Genomic DNA, 26,201 nt, shown 5'->3' with positions numbered 1-26,201 from the left:
GAGCCCTGGTCCAGGAAGATCCCACATCTTCCCTTAGATCCCGTGGAGCAGCTAAGCTCATGCGCCACAACTACTGAGCCTGCGCTCTAGAGCCCACGAGCCACAACTACTGAGCTCATGTGCCACAACTACTGAAGCCCGCACGCCTAGAGCCCGTGCTCTGCAACAAGAGAAGCCACCACGATGAGAAGCCCACACGCCGCAATGGAGAGTAGCCCCCGCTTGCCGCAGCTAGAGAAAGCCCGCGCGTAGCAACAAAGACCCAATGCAGCCATAATTAATTAATTCATTCATTCATTAAAGAAAATTTAGGTGAGTTTAAGAAAAAAATAAACGTATAGGTATAATTACCAAATGACTAGTTGTATAAATATTGCATTTATGCAGAATACACTATTTAGACTAAAACTCTTAAGTACAGTTACATTACTTCTTAACTGTTACTAGTTATTTTTATTTCTTAATTGTTATCAATCACAGTCCAATGTAAACCTGCTTTTCCCCTTAGGTTAACCAATTCACACATTTCTGCCTTGTCCCAAGCCTCTACTGGTGCCCAGGATTTGTGTCAGACTGTGATTGTCCACATTTCCCTATAATCTTCAAAGTGCTCTATAACCTCATTTAAAAATCACTTAAGAAACAACCCTTCCCAAATTTCCTGCTTTCAATCCCTGCTTTCTCTTCCTCTCTTGGTCAAACAGAGAGAGGAAAACAATTTACATGTCAAATAAAGTAAATAGTGGATGAAAAATTCCCCAAAGTTTTGTCAGAAAGTAGTTTACCTTACAGCTCATTTTATTTTATTTTTTAATTTTATTTTTTTATTGAAGTATAGTTGATTTACAATGTTGTGTTAGTTTCAGGTGTACAGCAAAGTGATTCAGTTATACATACATGTATATATTAATATATGTATTATATATATTCTTTTCCAGATTCTTTTCCCTTATAGGTTATCACAAAATATTGAGTATAGATCTCTATGCTATACAGTAGGTCCTTGTTGGTTATCTGTTTTATATATAGTAGTGTGTATATGCTAATCCCAAACTCCTAATTCATCCCTCCCCACCTTTCCCTTTTGGTAACCATAAATTTGTTTTCTATGTCTGTGGGTCTATTTCTGTTTTGTGTATAAGTTCGTTTGCATCATTTTTAATTGGATTCCATATATAAGTGATATCATATGATATTTGTCTTTCTCTGTCTGGTTTACGTCACTTAGTATGATAATCTAGGTCCAGCCATGTTGCTGCAAATGGCATTACTTCATTCTTTTTTATGGCTGACTAACATTCCATCGTATATACATACCACATCTTCTTTATCCATTCACCTGCCAATGGAAATTTAGGTTGCTTCCATGTCCTGGCTATTGTAAATAGTGCTGCAGTGAGCACTGGGGTGCATGTATCTTTTCAAATTATGGTTTTCTCCAGATATATGCCCAGGAGTGGTATTGCAGGATCATATGGTAGCTCTATTTTTAGTTTCTTAAGGAACCTCCATACTGTTCTCCATAGTGGCTGTATCAATTTACATTCTCACCAACTGTAGGAGGGTTCCTTTTTCTCCATACCCTCTCCAGCATTTATTATTTGTAGACTTTTTGATGATAGCCGTTCTGACTGATGTGAGGTGATAACCGCATTGTAGTTTTGATTTGCATTTCTCTAAGAATTAGCGATGTTGAGCATCTTTTCATGTGCCTTTTGGCCATCTGTATGTCTTCTCTAGAGAAATGTCTATTTAGATCTTCTGCCCATTTTTTTATTGTGTTGTTTGGTTTTTGTTGTTGTTGTTGTTATTGATCCGTATGAGGTATTTGTATAGTTTGGAGATTAATCCCTTGTTGGTCGCATCATGTGCAAATATTTCCTCCCATTCTGTAGGTTGTCTTTTTTGTTTTGTTTATGGTTTCCTTTGTTGTGAAAAACCATTTAAGTTTAATTTGATCCCATTTGTTTCCTTTCTTTTTCTTTCCATTACTCTAGGAGATGGATGCAAAAAGATATTGCTGTGATTTAAGTCAAAGAGTGTTCTATGTTTTCCTTGAGGAGTTTTATGATACTCGGTTTTACATTTAGGTCTTTAATCCATTTGAGTTTATTTTTGTGTGTGGTGTTAGAGAATGTTCTAATTTCATTCTTTTACATGTAGCTGTCCAGTTTTCCTAGCATCACCCATTGAAGAGGGTGTATATCCATTGTATATTCTTGCCTCCTCTGTCATGTCATTAATTGACCATATGTGTGTGGGTTTATTTCTGAGCTTTCTATCCTGTCCCATTGATCTATATTTCTGTTTTTGTGCCAGTATCATACTGTTTTGAGGACCATAGCTTTGTAGTATGGTCTAAAGTCAGGGAGCCTGATTCCTGCAGCTCCATTTTTCTTTCTCGAGATTGCTTTGGCTATTCAGGGTCTTTCGTGTTTCCATACAAATTAAAAAAAAAAAAATTCTAGTTCTGTGAAAAATGCCATTGGTGATTTGATAGGGATTGCATTAAATCTGTAGATTGCCTTGGGCAGTATAGTCATTTTGACAATATTGATTCTGCCAGTCCGAGAACACAGTACATCTTTCTATTTGTGTCATCTTTGATTTCTTTCATCAGTGTCTTATAGTTTTTGGAGTACATGTCTTTTGCCTTCTTAGGTAGGCTTATTCCTAGATATTTTATTCTTTTTGATGCAATGGTAAATGGGATTGTTTCCTTAATTTTTCTTTCTTATCTTTCATTGTTAGTGTATAGAAATGTAATAGATTTCTGTGTATTAATTCTGTATCCTGCAACTTTACCAAAATCATTGATGAGCTCTAGTAGTTTTCTGGTAGCATCTTTAGGATTTTCTATGTATAGTATCATGTCATCTGCAAACAGTGACAGTTTTATTTCTTCTTTTCCAACTTGGATTCCTTTTATTTGTTTTTCTTCTCTGATTGCTGTGGCTAGGACTTCCAAAAGTATGTTGAATAAAAGTGGTGAGAGTGGCCATCCTTGTCTGATCTTAGAGGAAATGCTTTCAGCTTTTCACTCCTGAGTATGATGTTAGCTGTGGGTTTGTCATATATGGCCTTTATTATGTTGAGGTAGGTTCCCTCTATGCCCACTTTCTGGAGAGTTTTTATCATAAATGGCTGTTGAATTTTATCAAAAGCCTTTTCTGCATCTATTAAGATGATCGTATGGTTTTTATTGTTCAGTTTGTTGGTGTGGTGTATCACACTGATGGATTTGCGGATATTGAAAAATCCCTGGGATAAATCCCCCTTGATCATGGTGTATGATCCTTTTAAAGTATTGATGGATTCGATTTGCTAATGTTTTGTTGAGGATTTTTGCGTCTATGTTTATTAGTGATATTGGCCTGTAATTTTCTTTTTTTGTGGTATCTTTGTCTGTTTTTTTCAAATAGTAGTTTACCTTACAACGCATTTTTAAAGGCTCCAAACTGTATCTCTTTAGGTATCTACCTGCTAGTTATTTATTCACTAGGCTGCATAGAGCAGTCTCTTAGCAACCATAAACTTCATGGAAAAATGCTAACTCTTCTCTGATACCACCTAAAAAGGAAGTGACCTTCTTTTAAAAGACTTGGAGTTTATACAAGCAAGAAATACCAGAGTTTAGTTCTTTTTGAAAATAAATTTAAATAAGTCATATTTATTTAATTTTTAAAAAATTTTATTTAAATTTTTCACAGATTTGTAAAGTGGTTTCTTCCCTATGGCCTTTTACTCTGAGGCTGCATTGGAGATTATTCTGGCCCACTCCCAGGGCAAATGACATGACTGTAGGTATCTTTCTTCCTGGTTTCCTATAGGATTGTGAAGATGTCCAGTCCCAATCTGAACATTGTGACCTTATTGGGCAGTTGTCTGACTTACAGTAGCGCTTACCTCTTTGGGATTCACCATCAAGGTGCTTTAGCAGGAAGGTCAATGGAAACTCTCATTCAGGTAGGTGAAGTCTTCAATTTTGTTTTGAATATGATGCGGGTGGTGGTTACATTTATCCTTGCTGTGGGCACTTTCAGAGGCAATCCCTGGAACGCTGAGTCAGTGAGGTCCACTTTCTGCCCCAGGTCCTCTGTGGACTGAGGCTTTACAGATCAGAATGTATGGAGAACCACAAAGGATTCTCCCCTGCCTCTTGCTTCTGTCCCTTTCCGCCTATAGGTAAGACTGTCCATGTTGTGCATTGGGACCTCCCTTGTGTTTGGCCCCATTCTGGGAAAGAGCTGGCGACTCTACAAGGTGTTTACCCAGAGGGTTCCAGACAAGAGAGTGGTGAGTAGGCAACAAGTACACAGTGCTTGATCACAGACAGCAGCTCTACTACTGGTTAAAAGCTAGAGAAACTTGTGCCAGATTACTGGGTCTGGCCCTTTTATGATGACCTGAAGTTCCTGCTCCTTTGAAGTTCCTTACTTCAAACCTTGGAGTCACATGGCCGGTGTCAGTGCTATTGGGATATAGGTCTTTAAACAAAGGTTCTGCTTCATATGCACCCCAGGCCCCGGTACTGCTCTGGGGGATGTGTGAGCTGGCCCATATCTGGCACCAGTTTGAGGGAGAGCAATATGCCCAGAGAGGCTGTTGCTTGGCACAGGTGTGAGCTGAAAGTGGACAGAGGGAGAGTGATTACAGAGAAGCTATAGCAGATAAGCAGTTATTTCCCTCTCTGGAGCCTGATTCTTTTCCATTTAAGAAGGCCATTCTCTGCACTAAGAAGGATGAGCCTGGAGCAGTGAGCAAGGAAGAGCATACCCATTTCAGCAGACAGAATCAACCCTAGAAGCTATGTGGCAGCCAGACCACCTACATGTGCCTGACATCAGGTGTCATCCTAACCACATTCCCCCATTTTATCAGGTTTCCTGATAGAGCTGCCCACACCTCAAAGCCTGATCATCAAACGCTTTGTCTATGTAGGCCCTGCCCAGACCTAACATATTACTCAGTTGGAGTTTACTTCTCTGGACTGACAGGACTTTTTTTTTTTAGCAAACATTATTAAATTGTGGTGAATATTTATCAAAAGCTCCACTGTGAGTAACCATACATATGAAAAAGTTTGTCTAAAGGACAGTAAGTTCATTCATTCCTCTAGAACACTAATTCCTTTTTTTAAAAATAGCTTTATTGAGGTATAATTGACATCCAATGAACTGCATATATTTACTGTTTGATATGTTTTGACATATGTATACACTGTGAAATGTGGGATATTATCTACAAGTTTCCTCATGCACCCTTGTCATCTCCCTCTCCTGTCCAATTCTTACATCCCCTGTCCCTGTCCCCAGGCAACCATTGACCTGCTTTCTGTTACTATAGATTAGTTTGCATTTTCCAGAATTTTATATAAATGGAATTATATAGTATGTATTTTTTTATCTTTCTTTTACTTGGCATAATTATTTTGAGATTCATCTATGTTGTTACTTGCATCAGTGGTTTTCTTTTTATTGCTAAGTAATTTTCCAATGTGTAGATGTAACTACAGTTGGTTTATACATTCACCTATTGATGGATGTTTGGGTTTGTTTCCAGTTTGGGGCTATAAAAATAAAACTGCTATGAATGTTTGTGTACAGGTCTTTGTGTAGACATATGCTTTCATTTCTCTTGGTTAAAAACCTAAGCCTAGGGGCTTCCCTGGTGGCACAGTGGTTGAGAGTCCGCCTACCGATGCAGGGGACACGGGTTCGTGCCCCGGTCCGGGAAGATCCCACATGCCGTGGAGCGGCTGGGCCCGTGAGCCATGGCCGCTGAGCCTGCGCGTCCGGAGCCTGTGCTCCACAACGCGAGAGGCCCAGCAGTAAGAGGCCCGCGTACCGCAAAAAAAAAAAAAAAAAAACCTAAGCGTAGAATGATTGGATCATATGGTAGGTATATGTTTACCTTTTAAAGAAATTGCATGACTGTTTTCCAAAGTGGTTGTACCATTTTACATTCCCACCAAAAGTGTATGAGTCCCTTTCCTCCACATCCTTCCCAACATTAGACTTGGTTGGTCATTTTTACGTTGATCATTCTAATAGGTATGTATGGTAGATTCTCATTGTGTTTTAATTTGCATTTCCCTGATTCAGTGTTGAGCATCTTTTTATATGCTTACTTGCCATCCATATACCTTCTTTGGTGAAGTATCTGCTCAAATCTCTCACCTATTTTTTAATTTAATTGTTTGTTTTCTTATTATTGCGTTTTGAGGGTTCTTTTTATGTTCCAGATACAGTCCTTTATCAAATAAAGATTTTCTTCCAGTTTGTGACTTTTCATTCACTTAAGAATGTCTTTCACAAAGAAGATGTTTCTAATTCTGATGAAGTCCAGTTTACTACTTTGTTCTTTAATGGATCATGTTTTTGGTATCAGATCTAAGAAACTTTTGCCTAACCCAAGGCCCCAAAAGTTTTTCTCCTATGTTTACTTCTAGACGTTTTAGTTTTTGTTTTTACATTTAGGTCTATGATTTATTTTGAGTTAATTTTGAAATATGATGTGATCTGTGGATTGAAGTTCATTTTTTATATATGGATATCCAATTGTTCTGACACCATTTGTTGAAAAGAGTGTCCCTTCTTCACCTTTGCACCTTTGTTGAATCTGTTTCATTGATGTCATTGTTTATTTTGACACCAATACCATATTACTGTAGCTTTATGTTAAATCATTTTTTTTTTAATTTATTTTTGGCTGTGTTGGGTCTTCATTGCTGTGCACGGGCTTTCTGTAGTTGTGGCAAGCGGGGGCTACTCTTCATTGTGGTGCATAGGCTTCTCATTGCGGTGGCTTCTCTTGTTGCGGAGCACAGGCTCTAGGTGCATGGTCTTCAGTAGTTGTGGCACGCGGGCTCAGTAGTTGTGGCGCACGGGCTTAGTTGCTCTGTGGCATGTGGGATCTTCCTAGACCAGGGCTCAAACTTGTGTCCCCTGCATTGGCAGGCGGATTCTTGACCACTGTGCCACCAGGGAAGTCCTATGTTAAATCTTGAGTCAAGGAGTATTAGTTCTTCTCTTTCAGTGTTGTTTTGGCTAATCTAGGTCCTTTGAATTTCCATATGAATTTTTTAATCAGTTTGCCAATTTCTGCGAATTTTTTGCTGAGATTTTGATTGAGGTTGTGTTGAATCTGTAGATCAAATTGTGGAGACCTGATTTCTTAACAATGTTGTGTCTTTTAACCCATGAACACAGTATAATTCTTCATATATTTAGGTCCTTTCTAATTTCTCTCAGCAATTTTTTTGTAGTTTTCAGTGGAGGTCTTTCATATCTTTTATCAAATTTATTCCTAAGTATTTTATTTTTTATGCTATTATACATGTTACTGTTTTTTATTTCACTTTCCAATTTTTTGTTGCTAATATATAGAAATACAATTGATTTTTGTAAGCTGATCTTACATGCTGCAATCTTGCAAAACTACTTATTAGTTCTAGTAGCTTTTGTGCAGATTCCATCAAATTTTCTATATAGATTCATATCTTCTGTAAAAGAAATTTTCTTTTCAATCTTGTATGATGTCACTGGCTAGAAACACCAGTACAGTGTTCAATAGAAGTGCTGAGAGCAGACATCCTTGAGTTGTTCTTGATCATATGGGGAAAACATCCTATCTTAGTCAAAACTAAGAATGATGTTAGCTGTAGTTTTATCATAGATGCCCTTTATCTAACTGTGGAAGTTCCCTTCTATTCCTATTTTACTGAGAGTCTATAAAGAATTAATGTTGGGTTTTGTCAAATGTATTTTCTGTATCTGTTAATCGTATGATTTTTTCATTTTTAGCTTGCTCATATGGTGAATTACATTAAATGATTTTAGGATCTTAAACCAACCTTGCATTCCTGAAACAAACTCCACTTGGTCATTATGTATTACCCTCTTATATTGTTGGATTCATTTTCATAAAATTTTGTTTATAATGTTTGTGTTCATGTTCTTAAGGTATGTTGCTCTGCAGCTTTCTTTTCTTATAAAATCTTTTTCTGGTTTTCTAACAGGGTAATGGCAGCCTTGTAGAATGAATTGGGAAGTATTCCCTCCAATTCAATTTCTGGAAGAGTTTGTGTATAATTATATAATTGGCATTTACTTATGGCATAAGTATTTCATTTACAATAGTGTGCTTCCAGTTCCCCACTCTCCAATCTTTGTGTTGTTTTTACTTTTACATATGTTACAAGCCCCACACAATTGTTATTAATTTTTGTTTAAACAATCAGTTATGTTTTAAAGATATTTAAATAGTAAATATCAATCATATATTTTTCTATGAAGTTAACATTTCCAGAGCTCTTAATTTCCTCGTATAGATCCCTATATTCATCTGGTATTATTTTCCTTTTACTTCAAGGATATCTAACATTCTCATGCAAGTGTGCTAATGCTGAATTCTTTTGGCTTTTGTTTATCTGAAAAAGTCCTTATTTCACCTTTATTTTTGAAAGATATTTTTTCTGGATATAAGATTCTAGGTTGATATTTTATTTTCTTTAGTTGAAGATTTCCCTCTACTGTTTTCTCACTTGTCCTTGTATCTCATGAGAAATCTGATGTCTTCCTTATCTTCGTTCCGCTGTACATACTGTGTCATTTTTTGCTAGTTGATTTGAAGATTTTCTCCTTATCACTGGTTTGGAGCATTTTGGCTCAGCAACTGATTTGTTTTTATCTTACAAACACCATGAATCATGTAATTAGTTGTGCTTCCTTCTTTTCATTGGTTGTCAAAAATGCAGACCCATGTTTCTGCCCCAATTCTTGAATGGTATGTGCTCTCCTCACCTGAGCATTCATCATAATTCTCCTTATTGTCTCTTTCCTTAATATTTTTCATCCTGTTGCTGCATACATTTTTTTAAATCTTATTTTTGTAACCACAAAAATAACACATTCTTTTTGTATTAAGTCAAATGCTTCACATATGTTTAAAGAAAATGCTAGTAATCTCTCCTCCACCACCATCATCTCTCAGTCTGACCCTCCAGGTTAATGGTTGTTAATAGTTTTATGTAAAATTTTCCACATCTATCTATGTGCTATATAAACATATAGAAATAATAGTGTATTTATTTTATAATATCCCTTGAATCCTTTGTGGGAAAAGGCAGGATATGGAAGGGACAAACAAATGAAAATGTGTAATGGTGCTAATGATGATATGCACATAGAAGTCATTGCATGTGTTTAGTGTCTGTTTCATCTTTGATGGCTGGATTTGAAGCCCCTTTGGAAGGTTAACCCTGGAGCCTTTATCTCAGAGCACATAGGACACTCTAGCCCCTGTGTTGTATAGCCAGTGAGCAAAGGAAAGTTATGACCTTGACTCTTTTGCAGATAATCAAAGACCTGCAGCTCCTGGGGTTGGTGGCAGCCCTGGTGGTAGCAGATGTGATCCTGCTCATGACGTGGGTGCTGACTGATCCCATCCGGTGCCTCCAGATTCTCAGTGTCAGTATGACGGTGAGGGGCCCAATCCCTGGAGAATCTAGTTCCCGAACTGGAGGGACTGGCTTCTGTGGGTACACGGGAGTCATTCTCCCAGTAGCGTTCACTGTGTGGACATCCTCCCAACGAGAAGATAAATGACCCAAAGAGGCTGGCGAGTCAGGAGCTGTGGCCACCATGAACACCTGCCCCTTGTCTGCAGGGTCTGCTCCTCTCCCACTGCTCCTCCCGCCCCAAGTGTTTTCCAGCAGCAACCGCTGAGATGGCAGCAGACAGAGATCTGCCTGGCAGTTATCTCTGCTTCCACCTTATCAGTAATGAGAGTTTTCAGCTATAGAGAGCTTCTTTACCCTAACTGTTGAAAGGTAAAGGTAGTATTTTGAGGTGTTCTTTGGAGTTAGTCAACCCCAATTCAAATCCCAGCTCTACCACTTACCAGCCTTGGGAAAGTTTTTTAACCTGTCTAAGTCTCTATTTCCTCATAGGTAAAATGGAGATAATAATACTACCTATTTCATAGGGCTGTGGTGAAGATTAAGGGAAACAATGCAGGTAAAGGACTCAACTGTGCCCAGTATATAGTGTTCAATTAATAGGAAGCATTATATCTCCAGCCTAACAAAGGAGCTGAGGAATACAGGGGAATCTTGACAGTGCAGAGTCAATATTGAAGGTTTCAGCTGTTAACAAATAGCAGAAAGAGGATGTGAAATAATTTGTAATTTTGCTGATGCACTAATCTGAATCACTGTGGTAGCAAAGCACATAACAGGGGTAAGCCCTGCTGGCACCAAGAATCCACATGTCAGCCCAACTTTGTCGTCTTTTCCTGCAACTCATGGTTACTCTCATTTAGATTCTAATGGAGTCACCTAAATGGTATAGTTTTTACATATTAAGGGAGAAATTATATGCTATAGAGGATTTCACAAACTAGAATGTTTACAAAGATCTGCTGTGTATGTGTGTTCCTGGTAACTGTGGGTGCCCTCAGTCCTGACTCTGTGTCCCTTCTAGGTGACAGGTAGAGACGTGTCCTGCTCTCTGACTAGCACACACTTCTGTGCTTCCCGGTACCCTGATGTCTGGATTGCTCTCGTTTTGGGATGCAAGGTTGGTAACTTCATCTCCTGGGGATACTATCTCTCTGTTACCAACAAAATGGATATAAAGAGGAATTATAGGAATTAACGAGGTGATTTCTGCAAAGAGTATTGAAATCAGAAGAGACCTCTATTGATGCATACATCTCAAAGCCATGAGCCTTATTATTGCTGTACTCTATTTGTTTTGAGGGTCACGTTTCCAAATCTTTGGACTCCCTCATTGAGTCCTCCCCCAAATCATGTGGAATTCACCCACTGTTTCTCCCATTTCTTGGTCTGGTTTTTTCATTGATTTGTCAATACCAGTTTTCTCCCCAACTACCTGCAACGGGAATTATAAGGAGACATTCTAGCCAGCTTAACCTATTCTCTTAAGTGCCCTTATTACTCCTCTTGGGTCTTTCTTCAAGATTTGTGTCAAGGTAACCTGCTGCCTTCCACTTGCCTAACTTTCTTGCTCTGATTGGAAGCATGGTTGGCCCTAAGACAAATGGGAACATCCATGGTGTCCTTTGAGTGGTTCCAGCTGCCTCAAAGTGTCTCCTATACTGCCCTGAATCTCCCATCATTCGACTCATTTATCTCTGTTAGATGGCAAAAGGAGGATATTTGTTCTAGAGGGTACAGGATACTATACAGGGCACTAAAGGAGAACCAACTATCCTGTTAGCTGGTTTTCAACTTGGAGGGACAGAGAATCTGGCTTGGGGCGGGGGAGGGGGGGAGTGGCATAGGGCAGGTCTGTTTCAATGAACAGGCGAGCCCTGCATGGCAGGAGGCTACCTGTTGAGTATTAGGAGAGAGGGGCCTGGTTGATTGATTGCTGGCAGAGGAAAAGGAGGTCTTGTAGAAATAGATGGCCTCTAAAGGTAAACTTGACTCACTTCACCACTAGGAAAGTGTTCAAGTGGTTGCTTCTGAGAAATAGGCCTGAGGATGGGCAGGGCTGGGACAGGGAAATGTTGCTTTTTAACCATGTGCATGTATTACTTTGATAGAAGTATCTTTAAGAGAAAATGGTAGGAAGTGAATAGCTTTTGATCTCTAGTTTCTTACTAGTGGTTAAGAAAATGAGTTTCAAAATATGACAGAACAGGCAGGGTTTGAATAATGACTCAGCCCCTTCCTAGCTGACCCTGAACCTCATTTGACCTCCCTGAGCTTCGATTCCTTCATACGTGAAATGGGGATGATGATAACATCCTCTCAGAAGGGGTCTGAGTTTTGAAAGGATTAATGCATGTTGAGTTTTCGTTCACTCCTGGCCCATAGTAAGAGCTAAATACATGTTAGATGCTTTTATTATTAATCTTCCACTGCCCACCCCTGCCCCCAGACAGTTTTGAAAGCGCAGTGCCTTTCCCATTCTTCGAGCCCCTGTAGAAGAGCACGTCCTTCCCGGCACAGAAACTCAGCACTTCCCCCATAGCAACTCCCTCTGCAAGTCAACTTGATTTATTTTCTCCATTGCCTTTTATATAATCCCATTTCCATTTTATTTCACTGCAATATCTTTCTATAGGACAAAGAAAGAAAAAGGGGAAAGAGTGCTGAGCCATCAGGAAGGTGACTGAGCCAGGCCCCCATGGGCTCCCTGTTCGGGCAGCTCCTGAGGAGGACCCCAAATTTGCACATTAAGTCCCCGGACCGCCACCCCACGCTTCTCAGCAGTGAGGGCGAATGACACACAAATATCAGATGTGATTCACTCAGACACGAGTCATGCGTGTATAGATGCTTTATTCACACCTGATTCACTTTTGGAAAGAATTTTAATGGAGTTAAAGCATTTTAATAGAATCAGATTTGAGCATTTCAGAATCATAGAATTAATTTTATTTGCCTTTGATTAAATTACTAATGATCTAACTCTGCCAAATGCTGCCTGATGGCGTCAGTTATCCAAAAGTCAGGCCCCACTGGCCTGCTGACTTGTATGTCCTCTAGTCATTGACGATCTCAGGGCGGCCACATTTGGCCCCCTTTGGGACACTGAGCATTCGGGGCACCCAGACAGCATCCCTGCTGTGCTTACTCCTTCACTGTAGGCACAGCCAGTCCTCCAAACAGTTGTCTTAAGGGCCATCCCTGCAGATGAAGTTGGTCAGATCGTGTGATTTCAGGGCCACTGGCAGGTACCCTGCTGATACCTGACCTTACTTTAATTATTAGTTCTCACTCTGAGTCCCTGTAGTTCCCACCCCACCTCATCCCCCGTGGCAGCTTCATATCCTGTGTCATAAAACATTGATATTTGGGTGCTTGCCTTAAATCTCCCAACCAGACTGAGCTTCTTAAAAGCCAGAACCATGACTTCCACTTGGCAACACTGCTTCCTGCCCTACACCTACCCCAGCACAGAGCTTTGCCCCGAATCTGGCGAACATACGTTGAATCTATATATTATGTATTATTGATTAAAGCTTTGATTTCTGTTTAAATGTAGCTCCTTCTAGGAGAGGCAGCACTTTAAGAAGCTGTGAGCCATTTTCTGTGTAGTACAAATGAGAAATCTGAGAGCGGGTTTACATTCATGACAAAGAGGAAAGAATAGGGCCCTGGGTTCTGGGGGGGCGGGGCAGGGAATGTCACAAAGAGGGTGAAGGGTATAGATGAGGCCTTTGCTGCCTGTGTCTGTCCCACGGTCCTGTCCAGGTCCCAGCCTGCCTTTGTTCTCTTCTTTTTTCACTCTTCGTCTCCCATAAACACCCACTGGCACAGAGCTGCTGCTAGCCTATAGAGATCCTTTGTGTGAATTAGAAAAAGGCATCCCTTCCGGGCAGATGCAGTCTTGCAGGTGCAGGGCTTGGCAAGCAGATGGTGCCTTTGGGAGCATTAGAAAAAAGAGCCCCTTCCTCCAGTGCTTCCCCTGCCGTGGCACATGGCTTGACAAGGGGACCACAGGGCTATTTCAGCTTCTGCATGCCCCTCAGCTCCATGCAGTGCAGAAGCACACAGCAGCAGGGTGCGCCCCTTGCCCTCCCAGTGCCTGGCAGTCCTTTCTGTAGGGCTCCTACCTGCATGTATCATCCTATCCTGTACCTCATCCTGGCAGAGTCCTCTCTGATGGCTGACTTGCTGACCTCTGATAAACGAATTCTCAGAGGAGAGGAAAATGAAATTTATCACGCATACATGAGGTGTAAGGGGACCACCCTAAGGGTAGTCCCAAGTGCTATCTTAGTAAATCCTCCTCATAGCAACCCTTTAAGGTAGGTATCATTATCCCTATTTTACAGGTGAGGAAATTGGTCCCAACCCTACTGCTCTTGGACCCCAAGCCTGATATTTCACTTCTCTGAGCCTCCGGTTCTTCTCCTCTTTGTCCAGGGCCTGCTGCTGCTCTATGGGGCCTACCTGGCTGGCTTGACTGACCATGTCAGCTCTCCTCCTGTGAATCAGTCTTTAACCATCATGGTTGGGGTCAACCTCGTGGTGCTGGCTGCGGGGCTTCTTTTTGTGGTCACCAGATACTTGCACTCCTGGCCCAACCTGGTCTATGGACTCACATCTGGAAGTATCTTTGTTTGCACAACCACAATCAACTGCTTCATCTTCATTCCCCAGGTATGCTCTAGGGAGAACTTGGAGGACCGATCCACCCCATCATTCCAGAGACTTTGCTGGGTGTGATAAATTGTTCACTTTGTTTCCTACTGAGACTTTTGGGTGCCATTGATTAGAGAGTCAGAAGGAAGGTGGGGTTGCTAGTGAGCTGGCTCCCTCTGTTCTTCCCTCCTCGCTGTCCTGAAGCAGCCACTCTGCTCCCGGTCAGTAAGGAGGGCTGACCAGAGTAGCCAAGTAGTGGCACCCGCTTCTGCCCAGGTGGGTGCCTCACAGACCTGCTTTTCTACCCACCCTCCAGTCTGCTGCATGCATCCCCAGTTCCCCCTTCATCCTGATAATGTCATTTCTTGTACTAGCCTGGCAGTGAGGAACCTTTCCTTCTTTCCTGTTTGCAATTGCACATTCAGAGAAAAGTGCATTTGGGTCTTTATGAAATTTAAAATGCCTTTTCTTTCTTTTTAATAAAAAGAGGAAAATGTAGAACCTTCCTTTTCTTTTTACAATAAGGAAAAAGTAAAAACTAAATTTAAAATGTATTTCTTAACCATAATTCAAAAAGAGTCATGTACCACAATGTTCATTGCAGCACTATCTACAGTAGCCAGGACATGGAAGCAACCTAAGTATCCATTGACAGATGAATGGATAAAGAAGATGTGGCACATATATACAATGGGATAGTACTTAGCCATAAAAGGAAACGAATTGAGTTATTTGTAGTGAGGTGGATGGACCTAGAGTCTGTCATACAGAGTGAAGTAAGTCAGAAAGAGAAAAACAAATACTGTATGCTAACACACATATATGGAATCTAAAAAAAAAAAAGGTTCTGAAGAACCTAGGGGCAGGACAGGAATAAAGACGCCGACGTAGAGAATGGACTTGAGGATACGGGGAGGGGGAAGGGTAAGCTGAGACAAAGTGAGAGAGTGGCATGGACATACATACACTACCAAATGTAAAATAGCTAGCTAGTGGGAAGCAGCTGCATAGCACAGGGAGATCAGCTCCGTGCTTTGTGACCACCTAGAGGGGTGGGATAGGAAGGGTGGGAGGGAGACTCAAGAAGGAGGGGATGTGGGGATATATGTATACGTATAGCTGATTCACTTTGTTATAAAGCAGAAACTAACACAACAATGTAAAGCAATTATACTCCAATAAAGATGTTAAAAAATAAAATAAAATAAAATGTATTTCTTATTATGAGGATTAAGAAAAAATCAAACAAGGGAGGAAGATAGAAGGAGAAATATCCAGACAGCAAACAGAAAGAAAGGGAGTCAGAGAGAAAGGTGAAGGAATCCATAAGCTCTGAAAGGAAAGTGATGTTAAATTATTCACGTTATACCCCAGGGTACCACTGAGCCACATACATCCAAGTTAATGAGCTTGGCATTAAGCACTTGTTTTGTGTCCCTTCTAGTTCTCTTTTTCTTCCTCCCAAGGCTTCCCTCATCCCACGACACCCTTACTACCCTATCCTTATTCCCAGTGCAGTTACCAGTTGACCATGTATGACTTCTCCATGAGGGAGCTAACCAGTAATTAAAGTGTTGCCTGATGGAGGGTGGCAGTGTATTTATAAAAGTGAAGAGTGCACTTTGGGGCACGATAGTATGACACAGGCAGAGGCCCTTTACTTTTTTTCCCTTTCATAAATTCTCATTAAAATACTCAAGAGGATGAACAAATATGGAAAGCTCTGTAGCAGCAGCACTAAAAATCAAGGATGGGGGCTTCCCTGGTGGTGCAGTGGTTGAGAGTCCGCCTGCCGATGCAGGGGACACAGGTTCGTGCCCCGGTCCGGGGAGATCCCACATGCTGCGGAGCAGCTGGGCCCGTGAGCCATGGCTGCTGAGCCTGCGTGTCCGGAGCCTGTGCTCCACAACGGGAGAGACCACAGCAGTGAGAGGCCCATGTACCGCAAAAAAAAAAAAAAAAAAAAAATCAAGGATGGGCATTGCCTCTGAGCCAGAAACTAGAGGAATTTTTGTTGAATCTTAATGTTATAAGAACTGGATTGAAGGAAGCCTTTGAGAGCTGAGTCTTATTTGTCTGGGATGTAGCAGAAAAGGGCTATGAAATGCCAGGGCTGTTCCTCCCTGGGAGATGGGTAAAAGAGAGTGGAGAGGAGACTTTTGGGAAGCCCACTCCTTAGGCCCTGGGGCCAACATTGTTGATTGGTAACCCACCCACCCATTGCCAAACCTTTGTTCCTCAATTCATCTCTACTATATAGTCTGAAAGAGCTAAACACTTGCTTTGCCAGCCTCCCTTATAGCTAGGTGTACCCATGTAACACAGTTTTGAACACCAAAGGTTTTCTGGGAGGCTTCTGAGAAAGTTTTTGCTTTCTAAAAAAAAGCTATGGGGGTGGCTGGCGTCGCCTCTTCTACTTTCTTCCTATCTTGAATGTTTTTGATGCTTGCAGTTATGGCAGCCATCTTGTGATGATGAGGGAGAAGCCAAGAGAATGTATTTATTATATACCAGGAAACTATAGCTTTTCCCACGGAAGACTATGAATTCAGGGGGAAAGGATCTATGAAGAGATTCTGCAGTTCACAATAAAAGGACCACAGATTTCTGAAGATTAGAGAAGCTACCTTCCTCTGAAGTAAAACAGAATGTTTTTAGAAGGTATCTGATTAGTCTTATCAATAGGATTCAAAGGTTATTGCCCCTCTTTGACTAAAGCAAACCATTATGAAAACGACATAATCTTAGATCATGAAATATTGAATAAGGATGAAAAAGATTGTGTTAAATTTAAAACGCCAATAGAAGCATTGAATAGGCAGCTGGACATGGCAAAATACTGAATTAGTGGGTTAATTTAAGGAAACAGAAAACAAGGACACAGGAAAAAAATGAGAGACTAGAAAATATGGAGAACAGGTCTAAGGATATGATTTAAAACTAATAGGAGTCTCTGAAAGAGAACAAGATAATTTAGAGCAGAAGTAATCACCAAGGAACTATTAGAAGAAAGCTTTCCTGATCTAACACAAGACCTCCATCTGAAAATTGAGTGAATCAGTAAACTCCCTGATGTGGCCCTACTTAGGTTTCCTCTCTCCGCCCGCACTCGCCTCTGTCCCTCTTGTATCCTAAGCCTCAGACACAAGATTTCCACTTTCCTCCGTGTTTAAATCTTCAGGACCTGGGACCATAGTGATATTTAGGTGCACTTCCATCTTATACACAGACATAAAAATACAAGATGAAGTTCATCTTGGAATCTGGCTTCCGGGTTTGAACTAAGGACAGGCACTTGGTTTGTTGAAGCGGGAGTGGAAATGGAATTACTGGGGCTGGGGTACCGGAACTGGGCAGATGGACTGTGTTGGCCTTTCTCTTTCCTTCTCTCTATCTCAGTCCTCCTAGCTGTCTTGAGCTTCCTTTCTCATACTGTATCTTTTCTATTTTCTCTCTCATGCTTTTCCTCCTCTTGAACTGACCATGATCTGAAACAAAAAAAATATATTTTATAGTCAATTGTATTCTAGGTGTAGGAGGTAAATTGTTTTTCAAAATGTAAAAGTAACTGAGGTTTTTCAGGTTTTCTGTGTGCCCCTGAATTGATTTTCCCCTCTGACTCTGTGGCCTTTGGTTGAAGTAATATTCTCCCTGTGAGACCAGAGACTGGATATTCCCAGGACAGTAGGATAGCTGAGTGAATTTGGAGAAGTGTGTGAGGAGAGCCACAAGGAGAGGGAAGGGAGCAGGGAGGCAGGCTTCTTTCTTGCTACTGAGCCTTCAAACTGGACTGTGATGGGAGGGATTTATGAAAGCAAAGGCACAGACACCTCAAGGGCAGGTAGGCAGTGCCAGAAAGCTGGGTGAAATGGACGATGTGACTGAAGAGCTAAGTGGACTAAGTAGCATTCTCCACAGGCCCTCAGGAAATGCCTAAGTGTTTACGCCAAACGCTGAGGTCATCACCAGTAGTGAGCCAGCCTCTGCTTTTGTGACTTAGATGTGACCCATCCTCCCACACACACACACCCCTCCCTCCACCTCTGAGAGGCAGGTGGGTCCTGCGGTAGGACATTATTTTATCCTCTAAACCTGCAAGTGTTTCATCTGCTCCTCCAGGAAGGTACTCACGACTTTCTACTCTGCCTTATAGTCCTCTGTAAATGTCTCAGCACCTTACCAGACAGATGAGCTTTTTAAAGGAAAGCTTCCTTCATTTGTCCATGTATCTGTCCATCCAAATATTAACTGTTGGGAACAGGCAGTTAAACACACGGCCTCACTCTAGGTCTAGTTGGGAGCTGACATGAAAGGATTTATAACCCTTGTGTTATAGTGTTTGAGGATGTTACACGATGTCAAGGAAGGGGTACCCCAGCCTGTCTGGGAACTCGGTAACACCGTCTCAGAAAATGAGGTGCTTGGGCCCACCTTGAATGAGGAGTAAGAAATGTTCACAGCACAGACTGGGGAAGAGCAGTGGGTAGCATTTCCGACGGGGGAAACCCTCTGACAGAGGCAGAGAGGTATGAGAGAGAAGAGGAGGTGTTTGGAACACCATGAGCCTTTGCTCTTTTCGAAGCACAAATTGAAACAAGGGGAGAGTGGCAGGAGGTGAGAGAGGCACATGGGGTGAACTTCTAAAGGCCCCAGTGCACCCCATTAAAGACCCGAGACTTAATCCCACTGCTTGGTTTCCTATTGCTGCTATAACAAATTCCCACAAACAGAGTGCCTTAAGACAATACACATTTAATGCCTTATAGTTCTGGAGGTCAGAGATCTAACATGGGTCTCATTTGGCTGAAATCAAGTTGTTAGTAGGTCTGCGTTGCTTCCGGGGACTTTGGGGCAGAATCTGTTTCCGTGCATTTTCCTGCATTTTCTTCGATCCACGGCTCCTTCTTCCATGTTCAGGGCCAGCAGCACAGCATCTTCAAGTCTCTCTTTCTGACCTCTCTTTCCATTGTCACATCTCCCGTCCTGCCTCCCTCTTATAGGGACTCTTGTGATGACATTGGGCCCACCTGGATGATCCAGAATAATCTCCCCATCTCACAGTTTTAAACTCAATAACGTATGCAGAATTCCTTCTGCCATGTAAGGTAACCTATTTTACAAGTTCCTGGATTAGGAGGGAAGCGTCTTTGGGGGGCCATTTTCTGCCTGCTACACGCACATACCCAGATGCCGAGAAAACAAGACTCCCTGTCCTTCTGAAGGAAGGGCCGTGGGGAGGTCCTGAAATTATGACCTAAGGGTCATTTCTAGCCATATTCCAGAAATCCTGAAGAGTCAAGTCTTAAGGACCAGGACCTTCACAAATGGGGAATTAAGGGGAAGGGGGTTGGAGGGGCAGGGGGCTTTAGTCAGGGGCCACCCTGGCTCCACCCAGCCAGCTTAGGGTGAGACAGACGAAAAGCCTTGGAAGTGCCCTTACACCAATGTTGAGTAGTTCCTCCAGCAGCTCTGCAGGGAGGGCTTGGTCTGGAGGTGCTGGGGGGAGAGAAAGGAAAAGCTGTGCTGCTAGGGAAATGAGGGGGCCCTGAGGAGACATAGAGATAGTGCAACACTGCTAGGGCCAGTGCTAGGAGAGCAGCGCTGGCGGTCAACGCCATCCACCCATGGCTGTACAGTGACCCTGTAGTGCTGGGCTCCAGTAGCTCCTGAGCAGGGTGTTGAGAGGACAGCACCCTGGGGAGGGGGCCTTCAAGAAGGGCATCTGACAGGGCGGTTCCTGGTCCGACCCAGCACAGGTCACATAGACTCCTGGTACCATGAAGGACTCATGCTGAGTTAACAGAGGACCCAAGAGGACTTGGGCAGAATGTGGTATTGAAATTGATGGCAGGATTTAGAATCCTATCTGAGATTTAGGTTACTTTCCATAGTCAGAGCTCAGTAAATGTGTGATGAGCAAACAAAGACATCCCAGGATCCCTGTGAGGTTCCCCACAGGTATCTCAGCATCATTTCTAGAGCTAAGGTCCCAGAGTGCCCAGCGTCCATCACTAGGGCTCTTAATTATGAGAATCCCTAAGGGAAAAGATGCCTCCAGCGCTGTGGCCTCCCCTGGCATCACGTCCCTAGCATTCGCCAGGAGGAGACAGTGTCCCACGGGCTCAGGAGCGTGTCCCTGTTGGTGAATGTTCTCTGTTCAGTCCCATCCCTGTTAAACTAAACGAGCCTGTGCATCCATAGACTGGTTCTCAAAACCAGTATCTCCTGAAAAACGTTCCCTAGGACCTCACAGTTGACAGTCTCTCTCATCAGCTGTGTTGAGGACGTGCAGTGTGGCACAGTGCCCTCATTACAGCTGTGACTCTGAGGCTAAGTAGCCATGTGGACCTAGACAAACATCCTCCTTCTGAGTCTTTCCTCATTTGTCAAGGAAAAAAGACAGATCGCAGACCTGATGTTCTATCATTTTTATTAATTTTTATTGACATTTGTAGTTTTCTGTTTCTCTGAGCCTTGATCACTGACTTGGGTTAGAAGTCCTCTAGAGGGAACAAACGTATGGACACAAGCAAGGAAGGCAGGGGTGGGGGTGGGATGAACTGGGAGATTGGGATTGACAGGTATACACTAATTTGTATAAAATAGATAACTAATAGGACCCTGCTGTATAAAAAAATAAATTAAATGTAAAAAAAAAGTCCTCTAGGAAGAACTGGGTTTTCTTTTTTTTCTTTTTTGCGGTACGCGGGCCTCTCACTGTTGTGGCCTCTCCCGTTGCGGAGCACAGGCTCCAGACGCGCAGGCTCAGCGGCCATGGCTCACGGGCCCAGCCGCTCCACGGCACGTGGGATCTTCCCAGACTGGGGCACGAACCCGTGTCCCCTGCATCGGCAGGCGGACTCTCAACCACTGCGCCACCAGGGAAGCCCGGACCTGGGTTTTCAATAACAGTAAGCACACCATCACTCAACACATGAGCATAATTAAGAACAGCTGCATACAACTAAAACCAGCTTCATTTGAAATACAGTGTTTAGATTGCTTAACCCTGTTATAGCTCCTAAACTCTGGCTTGAGAATGTGGCTCTAGAAGTCCACCTCAGCTCTGGTTTTCTTTGACCAGTCCAGCAGTGGGTTGGTAGATGGGTCCAGCCGATGGTTCTGTTTCATCAACCTGTCATCTTCTTCCTTTGGCATGTTTTAAATGATATAACCTTTACATTCTCTAAACCTTCTGTCGTTGCTGTCTGTGAACTTTCCAGAGTAAAGTACATTTTGAGGAGAGAATAGTCTGTGCATTTATCTCTGATACTGTCATTCCTTGGTGTTTTTGAGGAAGAGTGAGAGAATGTGTTTCTGGGTGTGTAATTAAATAAATAACATGTGTTCTTTTATCCAACAGCTGAAGCAATGGAAGGCATTTGAAGAGGAAAACCAAACAGTCAGACGCATGGCCAAATATTTCAGCACTCCCAGCAAAAGCTTGCACACCCAGTATGGTGAGGAACAGAGTTGCCACGTTAGAGGAGAGAAAAACTCCATGGAGAGACTCCTCACAGAAGTAAGCGAGACCCTGCCTGCTGGATTCTCTATAAAGAACTCCAGTCATGCATTGGTGGGCCCCATATGCCTCATTGCTAACATTCTTTCTCCTCCTCCCATTTCCCCAATTCCTAGCCATTCTGGTCTCCCTTAGCAGCAAGCAAAACCTCAACGTTTCGCCAGTGCCCCTCCCATTGCTGACCCTCACCCACTTCATTCATTCATTGGACAGATGTGTGCCAGGCATTGTGCTAAGTGCTGATGAACAAAACAGAGTCCCTACCTTCATGGAGCTCACAGTGTAGTGGAGGAAATAGATATGGATCAAGTAGCCATATAGTTATAAATGGTGATAAGAATTATGAAGGGAAAAATCAGAGTGGGAAGAAAGAGTGGTGAGGACAAGGGAACCTAATTTAGAGTGGTTGGAAAAGACTCTCTGAGCTGAGAGCTGAAGGTTAACTACAAATTAGCCAGGCAAAGAGTGCAGGGAAAAGCATTTCAGGTGTGGGGAACAGCATTGTAAAGGCCCTGAGGAGTAGTGGATGCTAGCTTCTGCTGTGTGATACACTCTTTCTTTACATAGATTAGTGCCCTTGTTTCCAAGATCCTATGGGGCTCCTTACTGTCTTTTCCAGGTGCTAACTAGAAATCTCAATCATCCTACCAACCCAGAAAATTAAGAGATGTCTAAAGATGGGGAGGAAGGATGAATAGAGCTTCTGAATATCGCAGTAGCGCCAAGGCAGAAACAAGGGAGCCCCCAGTCCTCTTTCTTCTGTTCTTCAGCCAGATTTGGCACCTCTCCCAGAACTGGGCAGAGTGATGTGGGCTTGAAGAAAGCACATGGGAAAGCTTGAGGCTGCACTGCCTCAGAGAGGAGGCACGGGGCCCAGAGGAATTAGCCAGTTTTGTCACACTAACTAAATTATATTCCATATTTTTGTTTTAGTAGAGAACATACCTGAGTAGGTGCTATATGGGAAATTATGCTTTTTCATATTGGACTGACACTGGGTGCCAATAGTCCCTATGCGAAAGGTGTGATGGGGACCTAAGGAACGTAAGCAATGAAGGGATTCAGCTCCCCAAGCACCCTCAGTCCCTCGCACCATTCCCTTGGTTCTGGACCTGTTTTTCCATCAGAGTAATACTTGTCCTTTCTTTACTATTTCTTTACTATTCTTTACTATTTCTTTACTATTTATCAAGCATTCAGGACCTTTTTTCAGAGCCAGATTTCTTCCCACCTGGCAAGGGAGTAGCATTGCCATTGATACTCTCTGAAGTCTTCAAAGAAACATTTTTTTTCAGCTAAACAGAAGGCCAGAAACTTGGCGAGAACACCCAGGATGGTTTTCATTCACAATCAGCTAATGTTGGAACAGCCAAGTGGCCTGACTCTTTAGCCTTATGGTAATTTGTGACGTTCTTTTTGTACTCCTGCCATGCTACCCTGTTTCCCATGCAGTGACTGAATCTGCTCTACCAAAAAGATGCCTTGAGTCTGCAGAGGCAGGGCCCTAATAGGGAGCAGATGCTTAGGTAGTAAAATGCTGGACTCCTGTCCCCGACACCCCACACCTGAACACCTTTCCCAGAGCAGGCCTGAGAACCAGCAGCCCATCCCAGAGCCCTGCAGCAGGCCTAGAGAGTTTCCGGTATCTGAATCCCCAGCTCCAGCACTGCCCAGTGGATGAACACAAGAATCTCTCCTGCCTCCGTAACCCCAGCTTCTCGGCTGCATTTCCCTCCTCTGCAGCCCCTCTGCTGCCCCAGTGTCCTCCTCCTACTTTCGCACCATCTGGGCAGTCCATCTTCTCATTCTTGCCTCCCTTTCCCCATGGCAATGGTCCCCAAAGGCTGTTTGGGGCAGCATCCATCCCTGACATCCCAGGCTGTGTGGAGGCCAGCAGGTAGAACCTCCCCAGAGCTTGAAGAACCTCCCTTCTACGCTCTGCAGCAGAGGAAACTCACCTTTACTTTTCTTCCTTGGAACACAGAAAGAGGGGGAGATTCCATTTCTCCCTGTGGCCTGCACCTTATGAAACATGCCTGTGGATGTGTTGCTTCCCTGGGTGTGCCAAAAGTGATCATTAATAAGCTCGTTTCAATGCAGCTGCCGTGGTCAGTCAGATTTCGGTCTCACCGTGGCAAGCCACGCTTCTGATTAGTATGCAGCCATGGTGAAAACAGAGTCCCACTTCCTTTACTGTAAGAAGGGAGATTTACTGATTAGGCTGGTGTTTCTAAATCTGTCACCAGCCAGCTTCAGATGTTTGGTTTGCTAGAGAAGAGTATTATTCCCAACTCAAGGTTTATACTGTTTTCCTATACTCTAAGGAATTTGTGGGTAAGGCACAAAAAGGCAGCACTCATATGGTAGTTCTATCTGTAGTTTTTTAAGGAACCTCCATACTGTTCTCCATAGTGGCTGTACAGGGAGATCAGCTCGGTGCTTTGTGACCGCCTGGAGGGGTGGGATAGGGAGGGTGGGAGGGAGGGAGACGCAAGAGGGAAGACATATGGGAACATATGTATATGTGTAACTGATTCACTTTGTTATAAAGCAGAAGCTAACACACCATTGTAAAGCAATTATACTCCGATAAAGATGTAAAAAAAAAAAAAAAAAGGCAGCACTCAGAGTTCACTTCCTGGGGTAGCTGTCATCAGCTGATGGCTCCCTCCCAGCTCTGTGAGGTGGTAGGGCCTCCTGAAGCCAGCGTGAGAATGTGCCAGGTGGGCTTCACGAGGAAGGGCTGGTGAGGAGGAAGAGAGTTGGGGTCCCTCCAGTGCAGCCAGCGCAGTCACCCCCGTGAGATGCTCAGAGAGATACCTGGCACCACCCAGATATCACGAAGAGCCTGAGTGAATGTCTTCCTGTTACTCACCCGCTCTGCTCCTGGCGAGTCCTTGAGTCACCTACACTTCCGCGACAACACCCAGCCCTTACCGCTCTGTGGCTGAGGAAAAGGGAGAATGAGCAGGCAGGTGCTCAGCTGCAAGTCCTTCCGCTTATTCACCAGTTGCTCACTGGTTCGGAACTCCCTCCTGAGGATAAGAGAAGTCTAAACCAGGATGAAACTGGGAGTACCAATAATCAGAAAAATCACCTTCCTGCTTATAAGTAGGGAGCAGTAGGTTTGCCTTGGAGTTGCTGCCAGAGGACTCTTGCTGGACTGGTTTACCTAATTTACTGTTCCCTCAAAGGTTCACTTCTGGGCAACTCTTCCATATCTACTTGAGAAGAAACCACAAATTCAATTCATAGGCAAGTTGTGTCAGGAATCCGAAAGAAGGGAAACATCCTTTTACTTCTAGGGCATAATAAATGGACATCCAAATGCTCATCCTCAGCTTCCAAAGAGGATGACAGCAGAGAGGCAGCATTTTGGTATTTGGACAAGCACTTCTTATTATCTTCTCCAAACTCTCGACCCCGTGCCATCTGCCCCGAGACCCATCAGCTCCCCACGATGATCTCTCTCCTGCTCCACTGCCTTTGAACATCAGAAATTCCAGAAGGTGGACATCAGGTCTGAACCAGACGATCAGCTGCTGTAGCACCGAAGGATGCTCAGGGCACACCCACTGCTGTTACTCTTCCTCCTGCTTCATGCCCCATGGTCCTGCAGTTAGAACAGGCACATCTCTGCAGCTGTCACCTGCCAGCCTCCCGGGCACTGCCTGTTTATCAACTGACAGCCATGCAGCAGGTAGGCAGCTCACCAGCAGAACTGCCCAACTTCATTTATCTTCTGGGCTCCCTTCTAGTTCTACTGAATCAAGCTATCAGGGACTTAGGCCCAATAATCCTTTTTTTTTTTTTTTTTTGAGCTTCTCCAGTAATTCTGATGCCTGCACTCCTTTGGGAGATACCGACAGCTGATAGTGCCACATTGGTAGCTTTGGCCTCCTACCCGCAAGTTCCAGCCAAGGGAGGTGATAACACCAACCTGAGATTCTCATTCCCCCCTAAACCGCACCCCCCACCCCCGGCTGCAGTCTTTTCACTTTGGCCCAGGAATCTCCATCCTTCTTGTTCTTCCCATTTTCTAGGCTGTTTAGCAAGTGGCAAAATGCTTGTTTCCCTATTCCTTCATTCCCTTCAGAGATGCCTCAAGGTCATCTGTATTTTGCAGAAGTATGATAGACCCAGAGTTGGGCCATCCCAAACACTGTTCTGACTGGTGTCCTGCAGAGTGACCTGACCCCCTGTGTTCTGAGCAAAGTTGAGCGGGTGCTGCAGCAGCCAGCGGGCAGCTAGACTGTGCCTCCCCTGACCACCCTTCTCGCAGACAGTGCCACAGTCTGGGGATGTATGAGGAGACTGAGATCATACAGCAGTAAATCATAGTAAACCGTTACTGAGCACACGTGGCAGCTCTTGTGCCAGACGCTTTGTATGCATCATCTCATTTCACCTCACGGAGGGACCTCCGCAGAGCCTAAGATCACCAGCTATACGTGGAGAAACTGGGATTTAAACCAGTGTCTTCTGATGCCACCCTTTCTCCAGCATGAGAGACAGTGTGAAAGCCCTCAGCAGCATCTTTTGTTGATGGTTTTGCTT

General features: G+C 43.3%; 1 protein-coding gene and 1 long non-coding RNA gene across 3 annotated transcripts in view; one reads left to right on the top strand and one right to left on the bottom strand.

Moving 5' to 3' along the window:
• Window positions 1–26,201, top strand: part of GPR156 (G protein-coupled receptor 156) — a 93,841-nt gene that overhangs the window by 64,562 nt on the left and 3,078 nt on the right. Inside the window, exons 4-9 of one of the 2 annotated variants that reach the window (XM_027105825.1) lie at window positions 3,831–3,966; window positions 4,186–4,296; window positions 9,357–9,482; window positions 10,485–10,580; window positions 13,904–14,140; window positions 21,486–21,644. In XM_027105825.1, the coding sequence (XP_026961626.1) occupies window positions 3,831–3,966; window positions 4,186–4,296; window positions 9,357–9,482; window positions 10,485–10,580; window positions 13,904–14,140; window positions 21,486–21,644 (865 nt within the window). The remainder of the gene's footprint in view (window positions 1–3,830; window positions 3,967–4,185; window positions 4,297–9,356; window positions 9,483–10,484; window positions 10,581–13,903; window positions 14,141–21,485; window positions 21,645–26,201) is intronic. The other variant, XM_027105832.1, reaches the window with a different exon arrangement.
• On the bottom strand, window positions 20,965–26,188 carry LOC113620117 (uncharacterized). The gene is made up of 3 exons (XR_003432669.1): window positions 24,520–26,188; window positions 23,603–23,837; window positions 20,965–21,016 (listed from the first exon to the last, which is right to left on the bottom strand). It is a non-coding gene; the product is annotated as an uncharacterized LOC113620117 (long non-coding RNA).

This window comes from Aethalodelphis obliquidens, unplaced genomic scaffold (assembly GCF_003676395.1).
Source record: "Aethalodelphis obliquidens isolate GAN/ISIS:26980383/991018 unplaced genomic scaffold, ASM367639v1 scaffold1, whole genome shotgun sequence".
Classification (NCBI taxonomy): domain Eukaryota; kingdom Metazoa; phylum Chordata; class Mammalia; order Artiodactyla; family Delphinidae; genus Aethalodelphis; species Aethalodelphis obliquidens.
Note: the sequence above shows the minus strand (reverse complement) of the source record. Positions and strands in the feature narration are given on the sequence as shown.